Source organism: Podarcis gaigeae, assembly GCF_964106915.1.
Source record: "Podarcis gaigeae genome assembly, chromosome: 6".
Lineage (NCBI taxonomy): Eukaryota > Metazoa > Chordata > Lepidosauria > Squamata > Lacertidae > Podarcis > Podarcis gaigeae.
Window position 1 is genome coordinate 96,872,771 of NC_139682.1, and position 18,421 is coordinate 96,891,191.

Genomic DNA, 18,421 nt, shown 5'->3' on the forward strand with positions numbered 1-18,421 from the left:
TCAGAGAGACAGCAACTTCTCTATAAAAGAACACAAACTATGTTCTCAAAAGAACATTCTCCTGTCAGGAGACAATGGTACTACATGCACCACAAGCACACAAACACACACATATTAAATATAATTGAAAGCAATTTACCGTGCCATAGTTTACCTGCTGGAGAGCACTGGGAGACGGCGCAGTGTTATAGAAGCTAGTCTGACCTGGTTGCTGAACCTGTCCAGAATACAAATTTGAGGCCTGGGTAAGAGTAGCTCTGGCCTGAGAAGAGAGAGGTTAACATTTTCTAGGTGACTAGCTAAGCAAAGTTAATTTAATTTGAAGAACAGAACAGTTGTATGACCATTTCCTTTTAGATTTACTCTTCTCTGTACGATGCAGCAGGAATGTTGCTGAACTTTAATTCCCATCAGCCCCAGCCAGCATGCCCAATGGTGAGAGCTGAAGTCCAAGGATACCTGGAGGGTCACAGGTTCTCCACTCCTGCTATAAACATTTCCACATTTGGAAAAGCAGCAAGCGTGTCCCAGATTTAATTGGACACATAAATGCTGCTATGTATAATCTATATTCAAAACAGCTGAAATACATCACTGCCAAATATGGGAACAAGGTTCTATAAAAAGTGCAAGTTTTAATGGGTGAATCAGGACTGCATCAGGGTGTGCAGGACTCTTCCATACATTGGTCTGAAATTACCTGAAACCTGCATGCTCTGTTCCAGTTTTCCTTCCTCCCTGCTACCATTTGGAAAGAAGGGGGTGGGGAGAAGGGGTGTATTTGGGGAATCATATCCAGGGTTTGATGGGGCCCCTCCAAGTGTGGGTAACATTGTGATCTGTCCCAGGTGTCACCTACCATTAATTACTCACAACGTCCTGGAGTGTCACCGTGTGTAAATGAAACAAAGGCTGCAGACCCAGCTGCCTGGTGTGGAGGGCCACAGCAGCTGCATGGGAATGCTGGCTGTTGACACCAGCCCAGTACAGTAAGTGTTCAACAGTATGGTGCCTCAAACAACTGAAGCACTATGTATAATAATACACATGAGTTGGGCTGTAGCTCAGTGACAGAGAATCTGCTTTGCCTGCAGAAGATTCCAAGTTCAATCCCTGGCATCCTCCAGTGGGGCTGGGAGAGACCCCTGTCTGAATCTGAAATGCTGCAGAGCCGCTGCCAGACAGTGAACCACTGGCCTGACTCAGTAGAAGGCAGCTTCCAACGCTCAGATGACAGGGCACAATTAAATAAATGCACACCACAAAAACTGGGAAGGCTGCTTGCATGATAGGGCAGCGAGTGCCTGTGACAGAAAGGATACCATTACCCTGTAGCTCAGAGGTTTTCAACCTTTTTGAGTCCACAGCTCCCCTGACCAACTACATGCTTTCTGTGGCTCCCCTGTGGGGAAACACATTCTGAGCCTCAGAAGTCCAGTTATGTCACCCCTTGCCTGCAGAGCCAGGTACTCATTGTCTCATAATGCAGATTAATTTCCCTTTTATATACACTCAGAAGCAGCAGCACCATTTCGTTTTGTTGCATTAAAGCTCTTGTTGTATTAAAGAGGTGATTCCAACTCTTCAGTTACTTTTCTGGGGAGGTCTGACTCTGACCTGGAGAAGATGCGTATCAATAAGCTGGGAGCCTCCTAGTCCTGAAGCTTGACTCAGTTGATGCTCATACAAGATAGGAATAGGTTGAGTATTAGATGTCTGCTGAAATGCAAGGCTTGACTGTGCCTTGGCAAGTTCCTGATGCTGCACTGCTGGGAAGTTGTGTAAGGCTGTGCCAGAAAGAACCACTGGTGACGGCTGAGACAGGCCACTTTGCATAAATGCCTGCTGGGATCTATAAAACAATAGTGCCCTGAATTAGTTAAGTTAATAAAACGTTATTAAACTACAAAAACTGGTTTCATGATTAAAGTTTTAATATGCACTAGGCATAAAACAAGGAGAAACACACAAACATAGCATACACCCCCTTATTACAAGAAAAAGATTACCAAGGGGGGAATCCATGCAAATACTCAAAATTGACATTAATTTTAGACTTTTTTTGGTCTTGTTTACAGAACTGTAAGAATGGTTCTTTCTAGAAACTGTAACACATGACTTAAAGCCACTTCACCAGCAGTTGAATAAAAGTGTCATAGCCAGGGAAACAGATTATTTCAAAATCTAGCACAAAAATGCACCACACAAGTTGTAAGAGCATCAAATTTACAATATTTCAAGTAATTCTGCTCAGAATTGCAGAGGAAACCTAAACTGGACAAACACAAAGGACTGGCAAGATTCTGAACAGACAGAGAAATGATACTTCATATGCCACATCTATCCTACTCCCACCTCAGAAATTCTAAGCCTCCTTTTAGTCTAACATTTTCAACACTTATCCCTAAAGCACACAAAAATCTAAAATGAATGAACTTACTTTGCATGAATATTTAAATTTTAATGTGGACTGTTTAATTTCAGAACATTTTCTGGTCATAAAACAGTGCAGTTTTCACAATTCTTACACCAATGAATACAAATGAAAAAAAATGCATGACATAGTTAAGAGACTAGAACTAGAAACAAAATGTTAACCAAGAGGAGTTGCTTTCTACTTACCTATAAGGCTGCAATGATGAGTTAAACAATTCCTGGGCTTGGGAAACAGCAGGTGCTGCTCCTAAACCCAACTGAGCTTGATGCTGCCCTTGCAGAGGTGCATATATAGGGATTGGTATCTGCTGAACTGATGTGGGCTGTAAGGAATATAATTAATTAGATATCCAAGCAAGCAAGCAAACAAACATCAGAAATTGCCTTGTGCTCAGTCCGTCTAGCAATTCTATTCTCTTGAGGTGGCTCTCAAAGTTCTCTGTTAAAAGGATGTCTTTTCAACCTGCTTCTTGAAATCCTTTAACTATAGATGCTGTGGATTGAAACTGGGAGTTTTTACTCACAAAGAAAGTGCTCTGACACTGACCCATGATACCTGAACTAATAATGGTGTGTGCATCTCACTAGTTGCTAAAAATATCAAAGGAGGGGGAAGTACCTACAGATTCTGTGCAAGACATTTGGCTTCCAAGAACTGCAGACGACAGAAGGTACCCCAGTTCTTGCAGCTGATGAGCGTAATCTTTCACAGTAGGAATACTCTGCTCTTTGAATACACAGTTAAAAATGTTCCAGTATGAGCCACCAGCTGTGACCACAACTCAATGGTTTAGCTGGACAAGGACATTCAAAATGGAGAATGGTTGAACTCTGATTTGGAATACAAGAGTCAACATGTATTGTTATTAAAAAGCACATATGCCACCCAGTCAATCCCCATAGTACCTGTGAGAGCCCTGGCTGAAATCCCTGCTGCTGGGCCAGTGACGGAGGAGCCAGTCGTGCATGCTGGGCACCAAAGAGATGGCTTGTATCCATGTAGAAAGCAGGAATTTGAGCTACAAAGTCGTAAGAGAAAAAAATCAGTAGCACAGCGCATGAGTTAACTTAAAAGTAAAGGTAATTGATACGCCTAGCTGCTAAACAAATGCTTGGGGGGGGGGGCATTTCAAAGGCAAGAGAAAAAACCTGATGTAAACTTTCAAAAAGAGCATTTGTGTTTTGTTTACAAATACTACAACATTCAATACAATTTGTTGGGAGAAATGAATAGACTACAAAGTTGCAATCATGAAAGTATCCAGAAGATTTAAGAAACACTGAGCTTAAATTTAGTCACCCCTACCTTTAAATAGAAAGAGGAACCATTTATACCCAGATACAATGCAAAGAGACCACCCCGTATATTACCTGCTGCCGACTGAGACACATAGACCTGTGGACTCTGCTGCTGCTGAGCAATTAGTGATGGCATACAGCTTAGCTGGGAAAAGTGACCAGCAGATGCCAAATTACTTGTCTGTAACTGCTGTGGCTTCACTTTACAAATGTTGGGTGGATCGGAGGTTGTGGTTGTTTTTGTACTCAGTGAAGAGGTAGTGTATGTTCCAGCTCCTAAAATTACAACCAGCAAAGCACTGCTTTAATAGTTACTAAAATCTAACATGCTTCAGTAAGCTAGTCATAAATTTGGTGTACCCTAAGTAAAAATGCAAGTTGCTAACTACTCCAGTACTTTATTCAAACATTCTACTTCTGTACTATTTATTTACTTATTTATTTAATTTCTGTCCCAACCTTCTTTCCAAAGAAGACCAGGAAAGCTAACAACAAAGCAGCAAAATATCATCAAAAATTTTAAAAGAATACTTAAAAACATTATGAACACCTAGAAACATTCAAACACAGTTAACGTATTCTTACAGGTAATACTTTCAACGTTGCCGAGAATAGTATATTTCAGTCATCATATGCTTGGGAGGTCTTGTCATGGATCATCGCCAACCAGGCAACACCCAGACATAACACTAACAGGACCTTCCATGCCAATTGAAGGGTGCCTACAGGAGGATTTGCCTAAAGTAGCTTCACAGATTACTTCTTCCTGTATGTGATGGCCCTAGTTGGCCCCCAAGTCTGTATAACAGAGGGATGTGTTGGTAATAATGGTGGCCGCTCATTCTTATAGGGTCACATTTCCTGGAGACTTGTCAAAGGACTAGCATCTTTTGAAGTCTCACAAGGTCCCTTTACTCAGCTGGCATTCTATGCCAGCATTAGGGTCACACATAGTGTCCCACCCAGGAACATGAGGGTGAAAGGTTGTAAACAAATTTAAAATGATGATGATGATGATACACCACCATAGGACATATACAGTGGTGCCCCGTAAGACGAATGCCTCGCAAGACGAAAAACCCGCTAGACGAAAGGGTTTTCCGTTTTTCGATGCGCTTCGCAAGACGAATTTCCCTATGGGCTTGCTTCGCAAGACGAAAACGTCTTGCGAGTCTTGCGATTTTTTTCGCTCCCCCCCTTTTTCTAAGCTGCTAATAGGGTTGCTTCGCAAGACGAAAAAACCGCTAGACAAAGAGACTCGTGGAACGGATTATTTTCGTCTTGCGAGGCACCACTGTACAAGAGAATGATACATATAGCCAGAGTTTCCTTTGCAGTTTTCAGGACTGCTTCTTCTATAAATGAGGGAGCAAATTGTTTCCCTCCCCACTCCCTGAATGAAGCAGTCTCAGCAGTTGTGGGAGTTGCACTAGTAAAAGCCAAGCAAGCCCTGGTTACGTGCATAATTCCCTGACATGAGTTTTAAACCACTCTTTTAGACTGCAGTTAACTTTTTTCAGTAACATCAACTGCTTTAGAGAATTGATTCTTTAAATGTTTCCTGGGAGACACTATTGTATTATGAGAGGGGGTGAAGTATGTCATGAAAATTTAAGTCCTCTCATCTTCCACTCCATTATGCCACTTCAAGGAGGCTCTTTTCTGTCAATGAACAGCATCCAGAGTGAGTAATTTAGACTCTGATGTACAGGCTGCGACCATTTTGTGCACTCATTTTAGCCCTGCCCCATTGCATCCCTGTTCTGGATTAAGTAGCATGTTCACAGCTGTTTCCATCTGAATATACCAATGTTCTTATGTGCTTAAAATTACACATCACGTGTTAAACTTGCTTAAAAATTGACCAACAATCTACTGGACAAATACTACTTCAAGTGCCAAAGAGCTACCTGAACCCCTGTGCTAGATTTGTAGACACGCTTGAACCTAAATACTGATTTTCTTCCCCAACATTCAGTTGTATTAAAGCTTGATCCATAATTAATGGGCTTTCCAGTGAAATTCATGTACTGTAGTAAAACCTAATCTGAGCATCTTAGGCGGAGGAGGAAATCTTGGAAACTTTCAGTTACAGGCAACTCTCTGTTTGCATTCCAGGCATTCACACGGGTCAGTGGAGCACCTGTCAGCCCACCCTACTATCCCCCATCCTCTTTCAGGTTCAAAATGACATGCTCATTGGTGATTGCGTGTCATGTGAACACATGCGAAATGGTCGCCACCTGTATTATGGTTTAATTACGATATCTCTATAGTCAAGGTAAACTAACCAGAGCAGGCAAGCTGAGAACAAGCTAGTTATGTGTGTTGCTTTTAGAATAGAGTTGAATAATGCAGAGAGTTAAACAGAACTGGAACCTGAGTTTGCTTTTACCCTCTTCCCTCCCTATCCCTTTAGTGTCATGTCTTTTAGACTGTGGCCAGGGGCTGTCTTGCCTTGTTTCAAGGGACTGTATGCAAGCCATTCTGGCAGTCTTTTAGACTGAAGGACTATGAAACTTTCAAGGAGATGAGTAACTAAAATAACTTTTAGAAGACATCTGAAAGCAGCCCTGTATTGGGAAGCTTTTTAATGTTTAATTATGCTTTTATTTATGTTGGAAGCCACCTAGAGTGGCTGGTGCAACCCAGTCAGACAGACTGCGTAACAACAACAACAACAGCAGCAGCAACAACAACAACAACAACAGCAAGGCTGTAGTCCAAAAGTTTGTACCTGACAATGAAGTTGTAGGTGTAACTGAAGCCACAGGAATGGGAGGCATTGATGCACTTGAGAAAGAGCTGTATGTACCACTGGTTGGTCCACTGCCACTGCTGCTGCTTCCACTGCCACTGCTGCTTCCACTACTACCACCTACTGGAGATGCTGATGATGTAGCTGGGGAATTCTTCTCCCCGACATTTGGTGAATTCTCCCACGCTTTGCGAGCAGACTCCATCTAGTCAGAAAAAGGAAATGGTTCCACTTTGAAATACAAATTTAGTCCATTTAATTTTCACAGTGTCTTATTTTCACTTTCTCTCTCTAGATAGCATCCATACTCCCCTAGTTAGCTGCCAGGGAAACTGAATTGTTTTCAAAAAACATGGGACAAGCATACAGCAAAGGTTAGAGCCAAGTGTGAATCACTACTAGCTTTGATACATTAAAAAAATCTTTTCTCAAGAAAACCTTTTAGAAGTATTCCCCAGCTATTTAATCCACATATTAAAATTACATTAATGGCACCATTAATCTAACACATTTTACACTCTAGATCTGAATCTCAGGGACCCACAAGTATGCAATATGAACTAAGCCAAATGTAGGACAATCCTGCACATTGACCATAATACAGTTTTTGAAAACCCCGGCGAATCGTTTGCTTTTTATACCACAGTTTAGAATTTGCCAGTAACCAAAACCAGGATTAAATAGGTTTAAGTAAGCTGGGCTATAGTGGAAAAAGTCAAAGAAGAGATTTGGAAGTACATTTTCATTAACTGCCTATCACTGGGCTTGCTTTCAAGTATAAAAATCTGCCCAAGACACGTGTCAACTCTTCATGGTTCTATATTGAACCTACCACCTCAGCATCTCTGAGCAGTCCTGAAAAATGCATAAACCACCATATTAATAGTACTCATACCTAATGAGGCATCATAAAATTGAACAGATTGTTACTTCTCTGGAAGTTGTATTATATTTTTGCAGTGATTGAATACAGAAACAGGTGATGAAAATATACAGTTGCAATCAAAATTATTCAACCCTCGTTGCAAATCACGTTTATGATCAAAATTTACAGACTTTCAGCTTTTTGCAATGAGCAAATCAAACAAAAGGAATTGAAATAGCTCAACACAATGGATGCTTCAAGTGGTTTCTCCAAATTCAGCTCACATTGCAGCTTATACTATCTTCTCCAGTCTCACTATTATTCAACCCCTTCATGGCAAGCATCTTAGTAGAGCAGCCTTTTGCTGCTATGACCTGCTGCAAATGAGATGCATAGCCAGACAGCAGCTTCTGGCAGTTTTCCTGAGGAATCTTAGCCCATTCCTATGAGCAATGGTCTCCACTTCAGTAATCTTCTTGGGGTTGTGTGCTGCAACCACCTTCTTCAAATCCCACCAGAGATTTTCTATGGGGTTAAAGTCAGGTAACTGTGATGGCCACTGTAGAAGCTTCCAGGACTACTTCTGCAACCAAGCCTTGGTGGAATTTGAGGTATGCTTGGGATCATTCTCCTGTGGGAAGGTCCAGTGATGCCCTGGCTTCAGCTTCCTCACGTGAGGACAGCATGTTTTCTTCTAAGATTTCCTGATACTTCAATGAATCCATCCTGCCTTCCACATCCTGCAAGTGTCAGAGGATGCAAAGCAGCCCCAGAGCAGAGTGTTCTTTTCATTCTTCTTCCTCCAGACATAGCGCTGATCCATGGGGCCAAAAAGTTCCAATTCTGTTTCATCACTCCACAGAACAGTATCCCAAAACTTCTGTGGTTTATTTATATGATTTTGAGTATACTGGAGTTTTCTTGTGCTTTTGGTTCAGTAGTGGTGAACGTCTTGGAGTTCTGGCATGGAAACCTTCTGCACTTAGTAAGGCGCCTTACTGTGCTCACTGAAACATCAGTGCCTGCTGTCATCAAGTCTTGCTGCAGCTCTTTTGCAGTTTTTCCCATCCTGCCTTCTCTGCATTGTGGTTGCTGCCTCAGATAGCTTCCATTTTCTACCCTGTCCAAGTACTGTAACCACTGTTCCTTTTACCTTTTAACTTGCGAATTATGCTTTCAACAGTGTTTCTGGGAACATGCAGTGCTTTTGCTATCTTCTTGAATCTTGCTCCTTGTTTGTGAAGGGCAATGATATCTTCTCTTATCTTCTTGGACCATTCTCCAAGAAATTCATATTTCTAACATGACCTATTTATCCATATTTCTAACATGCAGTCAAATTTGACACTCAGCAAACACTTTGCCAGCTCAGGTATTCCATGTGTTCTGGCTCAAGCACACCTGTTGCAACTAATGAAGCCCTTGTTCAGCTAAATAAGGTGTGCTTGAGACAACACCTGTTGTATTTGTGCTGTTGTGAGGGATTCTATTCAGGGGGGTTGAATAATAGTGAGATTGGAGAAGCCAGTATAAATTGCAATTTGAGCTGAATTTGGAGAAACCACTTGAAGCATACATTGTGTTGAGCTATTTCAATTGCTTTTGTTTGATTTGCTTATTGCAAACAGCTGAAAGTCTGTAAATTTTGATCATAAACCTGATTTGCAACGGGGGTTGAAGAATTTTGATTGCAACTGTATACTGTGGTTCTTAAATTATGGAAGAAATATAGCTTAGATCTTCATTACTGTTGCCTTCTTTGAATCACTTCCAAGATGCTACGGCACTTAAAGGCAACCCATGCCCTGTATGTTGCCCTCACCCTTCTCCCATGTGATCAGATGGTTGATTCCTGCAGCTGCCAAAATTACCCTGCTGCCTATCCATTTCAGCTTAAAAGTTCAGCCTAAAAAACCTTGGTATTTACTTCCTTCCTGGTGTTTAATCATCTGCTTTGCGCTCTTGTGCCACACAGTGAGTACTGAATGACTGCCACCACTGCTCTTCCTTTTAGTGAGAGAGGATGCTTGAGTTTGGCCTCTTGCCTGCCTTTGAGCTAGAGCCTGGCCTGGCCTGATAACCCTTGCCATTGCCCCAACAACCCTTCCAACACCAGTAGGAAATGCAGACAGAGAGAGCAATTTCAAAATACAGCATGCTCTTCAAACCTGCATAGGACAATTAAGAGAATATTGAAGACAACCCATTGTATGTGTAACCACGCCCTGCAACCTTGCCATTGCAGCAATCCAGGTTACACTGACAGCCAAGATTATTGTCTGTCATGAGAGGCATGCTGGTTTTGCCCCCCACAAACTGTAGGAAACATTTTTGCCCACTAGTGTGTGGTCTTCAGGGGAAAATGTTGCTTATCCCTGATATGGCTTTCAGAAAAGTAACAATAAGTCAGTCTTCAGATGCCGCAGGACTTGTAGTTGTCTATGCTAGACAATTTTTATGGATAACCACTTTTGATCATGAGATTATGTATTATATGTATCCGTTTAAAATCAACCCTATTTTCTAATGCAACTGTTTTCAGCTACAATGCATGCTGCAAATTAGCATCTTACTGGAAATTAACCCAGACAAAACTATGTATTGGTTATTAAGCGTATTTTATGGCATCTAAAGCCTCCCCCCATTAAATTTAATACAAAAGTATATCCCTAGGTGTAAAATATTCCAAATACCGCACAGAAATATCAAATCTTCATTGCAGAACACAAAAGGTTCAAATGTAAAACCTATTTTAACGAAGACAATAGCATGATAAGAATCCATAAGAAGACATTAGATACTGTGCATAATACAAGTACTGTATTAGAAAATGGCACGTGCCTTTATCTACCTTCCTATCGTCCTGCCTGTCCACATTCACAACAACAAATTACATGCAAACTTTATACCGAATACCCAAATAGTTCCTCAGACTAAACAGAACAAAAAGGTACATTATCACAGAAATGCTTTCAGCTGAATACACCCACAGAGGCACAATAGTGAAGCTTAAATGATACGTCAACATGAAACAGATCAGAGAGGAAAAAGGCAGCACAGCCATGTCAATCTAAGCAACAACTGTAATAATTGTTGAGTGTAAGCTCTGTTGTGCACATTTACTTTACAAGTTGCTTTCAGCCCAGTGCTATGTCTGTTGGACAATTTTCATAAGTATTTTGAAATGTGGGCCACGTCTTCAAAAATTCAGTCTAGTCTCAGCTGATTAAGAGAAAACAAAAAAAAAAAAAAATTCCTTCCAGTAGCACCTTAAAGACCAACTAAGTCAGTTCTTGGTATGAGCTTTCGTGTGCATGCACACTTCTTCAGATACCACGAAAGAATGTTAGCCAGCACTGGAATACATTGAATGTTTTATGAATGTCCTTATTGAGAACAGAAGTGTATTCGGTATCTGAAGAAGTGTGCATGCACACGAAAGCTCATACCAAGAACTGACTTAGTTGGTCTTTAAGGTGCTACTGGAAGGAATTTTTTTTGTTTTGACTATGGCAGACCAACACGGCTACCTATCTGTAACTGATTAAGAGAGTTACTAGTATATACATATGATGTATGTCAATAAGACAAGAAACACCCTCTAAAATCTGTAATCATAGGAGGCATGTTCCTATTTGGAACCTCTCTCACAAAAGCTCTATTTAACTGAGTTATGTAAACACATGTTCTACCACTATGCAGAACTTAGAAGAATTGGAATCAATCTGTAAATAATGCTACTGAGACTCACTTTGCAGCATGAGATGCACAATATAGTCCAAATGAACACTGTCACCTATGAATACTACCTGGCCGCCTTCACACACATACCTCACACCATCACTAAAAAGGTCACACCAGTTACCATTTAATAGAAAATATTAAGCTATCAGCAAATTCTAACACTGCCAGTCTCCTGCATCAGCCAGCCAATATACATTACATATTGCTAACCTCAACAATAATTGCTCAAAACAATACAAGCTATTTCACAGAAAGGCATCTGGAACCACCTATCTATACATAGCTCATTTCCCATATACTCTCTATAGGAGGGGGAAATCACAATCACCCTAATAAGTCCTATCTGATATTCTGATGTGTATCCTAGGATTTGGGTGGCAAGAGTCAGCCAATTGCTGTTAGTTACAAAGTGGGGTCAAAGAAATGTAATGAACCCCCTTAGAAACTATTGTTCTAGTGGTCTAAAAAGCAAAAACTGCCTTTTTGGTCTCTCCACTGAAGTTTGCCAGCAAGATCTTGATGAAGTCTTTCCCCTGCATGCAAGAAAATGACCCTTAGAGGGATGTGGTACATACCTTGAGGGTGAGGTCCACGGTAGCGGGAGAAACTGGAGTTAGGCTGGAGCTCTGTTGTAGAGCCTCCCTCCTAGGGAGGGGAAGGGTGTGGGGCAGGGGCACCTGAAAGGCAGGCAACACACATCACATTCTAGCTAGGTCTATAACAAAAGCCCCAACAAAAGCAAGAGCTCAAGCAATGCCGCTGAACTAAATTGTCTTTCAGGTGCAAGCATTTAGCAGGGAAGCTTTAACATAAAAAGGACAAAAAAAGATCTGACAGGTGGGGGGAAAAGACTTTCTGGTTCATAGTCATGGCTTGTTGACCATTTCCTTTTGGATTTAATTCCAAAAATTAAATTCAGGTTATTGTAATTCCCCTACACTGATTCTCACAGGACTCATTAAAGAAGTAGAATAATGGTCCTCAAACATTGAGAAATATCCTCCTTTCAGAGTGTCACAGGTGCACAAAAACTAAACTACTGCAGGAATAGTACAATTTTACTTGAACTTAACTAAGTTCAATCAATAGATTTTCCTGAAGACTCAAATATAGACAAAACAAAGACATTGATGCTCTCTTACTCTTGGCCATTATCAGTGCTCTTACAATCATTCTTACAAGATACTGCCACAGAATGGAATTAAGCTAGTTTAAAGAATGAAGGTAGATGAAATTTTCAAACCACACATCCAGGAGTAAATCGAACTCCAAAAATACTGTACACAAAAGTCATCAGCACCCAAGAATTACACGGTACTCCATCATGGACATAATAATCAACCTCAAACATTTCAAAACTTTATGAACAAAAGGGATGACAAAGAAAGCCACAAGCACCGCCATAAAGTATACTTAATAGGAAACAATTCACTAACTGGAAACTCTCTTGGAGAGTCGTTCAAATCCTGCTCTCCTTCAAACACAAGCAACATGGTTACGTCAGAGATGGAGTCGCAAAGCAACAAAATAATAAGCACCAGGATTCCATAAGGGGACACTTTCTGTTGCCAGACAGCATTTGCCAAGGTTTACCATCAATCAAAGAACGCAAAACCAAAGCCTTTGCAGACTTACCAAATAAAAATAAAGGTACATTGGATAAAAGCACTTAAATTCAATAACCACTGCCATTATTCTGCTCTTAAAATTCTAGGTAGCTTCACTCTTATTTGGCATCCACAAATGGTTTCCAGAGTTATTCACAGAATATTTAGGTGTCCACATATTGCAGTAGGAAATAAGATACTAGTCAGAAGAACCATTTGTAGAGGACCTGTACCACTTTGCCGAGAAACACGAGACTAACATACAAACAAAATGGTTACAATTCACATTGTATGCCACGTTATTTAGAGGTCATCACCCACACACTTCTCAATTTTGTGTGTGTTGCTTTTGCTTTTTCAAGCCCTTATAAGATGAACAGAAACTTGCCTTCCCTCTTGTAGCTGTGGCTAAAGAGAGATATCTCACAGAGCCATGATTTGGCAGTCAGAAGCAACTTCATGGTCTCATGCTTTCACCCCTCAAACTTGTGCATGCCTTCTCCATCCTTTTCAGAGTTTGAGAGAAAAATAATTTCCCACAACGTTTTAAATGGGCAGGCCATCAGTCCAAACCAGGGACTTAGACTCACTTCAAAGCATGGCTCCAATCTCCACTTTGCAGACACACTATGGTTACTGCTAACCTGAATTATCCAATTTAGCTGTCAGCTGTTACAGTAATCTCAAACAGTGAAAGAGAAGGCGAAGGAGCAGACTAATCATGGGGGAGGGGGAGTAGAGAAGAGGAAGAAGTGTGTGATCACAAATGGATGCTCCAACTGGCTCCATGGCATATGAATTTACTCTGCAAGTGATATTCTTGCACAAAAAGTCTGTTTTGTCACTTACATACTTGTCCAGAGTAATGCCTACTAGCATAACACAAAAAGCCGATGTCAAGGCTACGGTGGGAAGGGTGTGTGTGAAAGACAACAAAGTAATTACTTGAGTAAACCCTATTACTATATTACGATTGCAAATATGATCTTCAGGATTGCGCAATATAGATGTAGTTACGCTTAACAAAATTCTTCCGGCATGTGTGATGAGTCATATTTTTCAACATGTTCACTTCATGTTATATAGCAGATTGGCAATTTTGATATAGAAATAAATTCTAGTAAAACTAAAGTATGTGCTGCTATTGGAATGCTCATTACACAAAATCTCAGTTATCTGAACACAAAGAATTATGCCCAAACCTTGGTACATGGATGGCTAATTCAGATACCCAAACAGTCAAAGTTTGCCCATTTCCTTACTTGGTTGTGTTTTGCTGGACAGCAGCAGCCATTTCAGGCACAAAGCATGGAGGGAGATCAGACAAATCAGGGAGCAGGAGAGATCAAAGAAATAATTTTTCCTTTGTTTGGCTTTTGCTGATTGGCTGCAGCAGTTTCAGGCAGAAACCATTAAGTGATGGAGGGAGGGAGATCAGACAAATCAGGGAGCAGGAGAGATCAAAGAAATAATTTTTCCTTTGTTTGGCTTTTGCTGACCGGCTGCAACAGTTTCAGGCAGAAAGCATGGAGGAAGAATGGATAAATCACGGATTAGAAATGTTCCCATAGGAAATAATGGAAATCATTAGCTCATTATGCGAAGGCTCACATCACAAACCGTTTCCTGGGAATGGATTGTTTTTAGAGAACGGAACCTGCATGTAGATGATGCAGTGGAAAGGATTATGTAAGTAAATCCCTCCTGGCGTATTGGAGATGTCATGACTGAATGCTCTCCCATCTACAGCTGGGAAGGTAGCACTTTGGAAAAAAGAGCTAGGCTAGATTTCTTCTCAACACACAGCTTTCTACAGGAAGGGAGGTGTGTGTTTATTTTTAGTGTGGAGGGTGATTTTATGCAAACCTCACCTGTATTGTATATTCTGAAATCAGACAAGCCCAAGAGAGATGACACCAAGTAATCCATCTGAATGTGTAGTGAGAGCCTTAATGAACCTAGAATTAACTATTTTGTGAAAATCTCATTGCCATAACAATATGCATTTCCTTACTACGTGGTACTGCACACACAATATGCTAATACAGTGGTACCTCAGGTTAAGTACTTAATTCGTTCTTAACCTGAAACTGTTCTTAACCTGAAGCACCACTTTAGCTAATGGGGCCTCCTGCTGCTGCCGTGCCGCCGGAGCACGATTTCTGTTCTCATCCTGAAGCAAAGTGCTTAACCTGAGGTACTATTTTTGGGTTAGTGGAGTCTGTAACCTGAAGCCCGAGGTACCACTGTAACCCTATAGCCTAGCTAGCACTGATTGCTCAAACCACTATTTTTCCACAATTCTTGAAACTTCTCCAAATTCCATTAAGATGAAACACCCATGTTCCACTAACTTTTATCTACAAGGTCTCTAACATTATTTTTGCATTGTTACTGCACAATAAAAATTACAGAATATCTGTATAGCAGAGATTTAGTTTTAAATGTTTAAAGCTATGCTTAAAGTAACTAATAAGCTTACATTTGTCACTAAAGCCTCTTCCATCTTTGCACTGCTTGTGGCCACTGTACTGGAGTGAGAAGAAGGTGCTGTATAGTCTGTTACAGACTCCTGTAAAGAAAAGAAGTTGAAGAAGCTGACCTATACAATAATAATACCCTGTAAAAAGAGAGCTTTAAAGAGATGAAAAAGCTAAAATAATCTCTCCATTCACAACTTCATTAACTAAACTGTCATATCACAATAAAGCATCATAAATAATTTTACATAACTTCATAATCCACAAAAAGGTACATGAATACACTTATTTTTACTTAAGATACGTTATGGGCCACCTTAAACAGCAAACTCTCTCAAGGTAATTTCCACAATAAAAGAACAATGCAATACTTTCAGAATCCCAAACATTAATGAAACCAGCAGTAATAAGTACATATCCAGCCCCCCTAATATAGCTATAACCTAAAGCATCAGCAGCAAGACAGCACAGCAAATGGATTAAAACAACATTCAAGTGAAGACCATCAAAACCAGGCAAGCTCTTAATGCCTTCCTAAGGACCTAAGGAGATCTGGCTGGACAAAGCCCTACTGGTACTGAAATTCAGAATCATAAAGGTCTTACAAAAAATGCCTGCTAATTTAACTGTTCTTGAAGGTTGGCAGGTAAGATGGCCTCCATTGCCAACACTGGAAGTATGGGCAGACTGGTATGGAGGCAGGCCTTTAAAAAAACACACCAAAAACCTCAAATCCAACCATTGACCCTCCAGCTGTTACTGAACTATAACTCTCATCAGCCCCTACATGGATGGCAAATGGCCAGCAATGATGCAATTGTGGACCAGCAATAGCTGGAGGGCCAATGGTTCTTTTAAATGTCACCACCAGCACTTTAAATTAGGCTCAGAAACACACTAGCAACCAAGCGCAGTTTCAAAGCTTCACATGGTTTGACCACCTAGCTCCCATCAAGACACTGACAGTTGCATGCTAAACCAGCTGAAATTTTAAAACTGTCTTTAAAGGCAACCCCACAAGGAGTCCAGCCTGGATGTGACTAGAGCATTAATAACTGTGGCCACATTTGACCTCTCTAATAGGTACACCAGCTGAAGCTGATAAAATGAGCTCCTGGCCACCATCACCTGTGCTTTGCCTGTTAGTGTATAGTACACAAGAACTCAGAAAGTGTGTACTTGGTTCTTTAGTGGGAGGGCAACTCCATCTAAGATCAGTTGTAAGGAGCATGTGATCTCCCTACCTATAGATTTCAATCTTATCTGAATTTAATTTCAGCTTGTTTACCCCCATCAGTCCAAAGACAGCATCTAGATACCAGTTTAGGAACTCTACAGCCCCCCTGAAATCAGAGGACAAAAAGGAGGGGTAGATTTGAGTGTCATCTGCAAGCTAGACATTGCTGCCAAAACATCCAGCTGATGTCCTCCAGCAGTTTTATGCAGATGGTAAAAAGCATGGGGGACAAGACAGACCCTTGAAGCACCCCACAAGGCACCATGGGGAGAACTGGAAGTCCTCCTCAACCACCTTCTGAAAATGCTCCTCAAGGAGGAACTGGAAATGTTTAATTACGAATTACTGAGGGCCCCCTATTTTTCAAAAGCCAAGTCACGAACCCCCTACTTTTGAAAGTTTTGATAACTCTATGGTAGTTACCTCTGCAAAGCAATGTTCTGAACAAAATGTGGGGTAGTCCCTAATAAGCAAAGGATTTTAGGGATACTAAAAAAACAGACTAGGGCTGAGTGATACCTGGTTTTTAACATCGTGATATATCAGCAGCTAAACTGATATATCACAATGTCTAAAATTGGAGATCAGGCGTGGGGATGAGGGAAGGAGCAGCCATGGAGATCGCGCAGGTAGGGTGAGATCATCATGAGATATTGGCGGACCCTTGAAATCGGCTGCCCTGTTCTCCCTTGTGTGAGGAGCAATATATTGCTGTGTATTGCCAAGGCAAAATCGTGATTGCGGTGCGATTTCAAAAGAGGTTTTGGCCAATATATTGAAAAATCGCTGAGCATTAAAACAGAGCATAAAATTTGAGAAATCCAGAACATTGTTTGGCTTAAGCTATTCACTAGGCCAATCAAGGTTGTTTCTGTCCCAAATCCAGGCTGAAGCTGAACTGGGATCTTCACATGAATGGTGGTATACAAATTTAATAAACAAACAAATAATAGTAACTGGGAGGGATCCAAATAATCAGCATCTTCCTAAGCTACCTGGAGTTGATATACCACATCCCACTCCAACACCATGACCCAAAACAGCCAATGTGAAAGTGGACAATAATTGTCCGAAGCCATAGGATCTAAAATGGCCTCCTTTAATACTTTTGTTTAAACATACAAGTGTGTATTGACTTTCCAAGGGTGGATAGAGGTGGCTGTTAAAAACCATTTTTTCTTCTTCTTCTTCTGAAGTCTGAAGAAGACTATTTGGGAAAATACTAAAATATTTAAAACAACATGACATGGAACATGCTTTGAAGTTCCAGGCTGTTTTCCTTGATCAGTTGAATAGGTTTAGGAAACGTTAACTATATGACTAACTGATGCTCAAATACTTGATTATATGGCAAGACATTGCCTGAAAGAATATTTCCACATGCATCAACTGAGAAGAAAATACTGTAAGAGGACTTCTCCCATATGGAGCAGAGGTGGGGAAACTTTGGCCCTGTCATTAGGTTTGGATGCAATGCTAGGTGAAAGAATGGAATGGCTTAGCTTTGGGGAGCATGGCAGCAACATGACTATGGGAGGAGCAAAGCAGCCACATTTTTCTCTCCAAGTACCCACATGTTCAATCATTCATGCTTAGCCATGGTTTGGCTTCATTTTTGTATGTACCAGAACCCATGAGCCTATGAAACCATACATTTTGGACAGTTCTTGAAAGGTCTTCAAATAAAAAACAAAGGAAACTGAGCAAAAGCAATGCAGAAAACACAACCTGGTTCTTTGTCTTATGCTGATGTTTCCACCCTATTACTTCATTCTGGAACTAGGAGAAGTACGAGGAAACAATGCTTTAAGCTGTTTCAGCTTATCTCAGAGACTTGTAGCTGTTGTTACTTTTCTACTAAAGCAAATCTCCATAAAACTTGCATGACACAATATCTGAGCAAGAACTTAATGCTTGGATGCCTTCACTTACTCATAGCCATTTTTAAAAAATGGGTACCGCAAACATCTAGGATGAAGGCCACAGAAAGAGTTC

General features: G+C 40.8%; 1 protein-coding gene across 40 annotated transcripts in view; it reads right to left on the reverse strand.

The window, feature by feature from the left end:
- The window catches only part of PRRC2C (proline rich coiled-coil 2C), an 83,637-nt gene that overhangs the window by 15,560 nt on the left and 49,656 nt on the right, over positions 1-18,421 (reverse strand). For 6 of the 40 annotated variants that reach the window (XM_083743708.1, XM_083743691.1, XM_083743712.1 and 3 more), the window contains 8 exons: positions 15,192-15,281; positions 11,678-11,779; positions 6,473-6,698; positions 3,808-4,011; positions 3,343-3,455; positions 2,623-2,759; positions 1,618-1,852; positions 140-262 (listed from right to left, as the gene is read on the reverse strand). In XM_083743708.1, coding sequence (XP_083599834.1) covers positions 140-262; positions 1,618-1,852; positions 2,623-2,759; positions 3,343-3,455; positions 3,808-4,011; positions 6,473-6,698; positions 11,678-11,779; positions 15,192-15,281 — 1,230 coding nt within the window. The remainder of the gene's footprint in view (positions 1-139; positions 263-1,617; positions 1,853-2,622; positions 2,760-3,342; positions 3,456-3,807; positions 4,012-6,472; positions 6,699-11,677; positions 11,780-15,191; positions 15,282-18,421) is intronic. The other 34 variants (XM_083743696.1, XM_083743678.1, XM_083743690.1 and 31 more) reach the window with 10 other exon arrangements.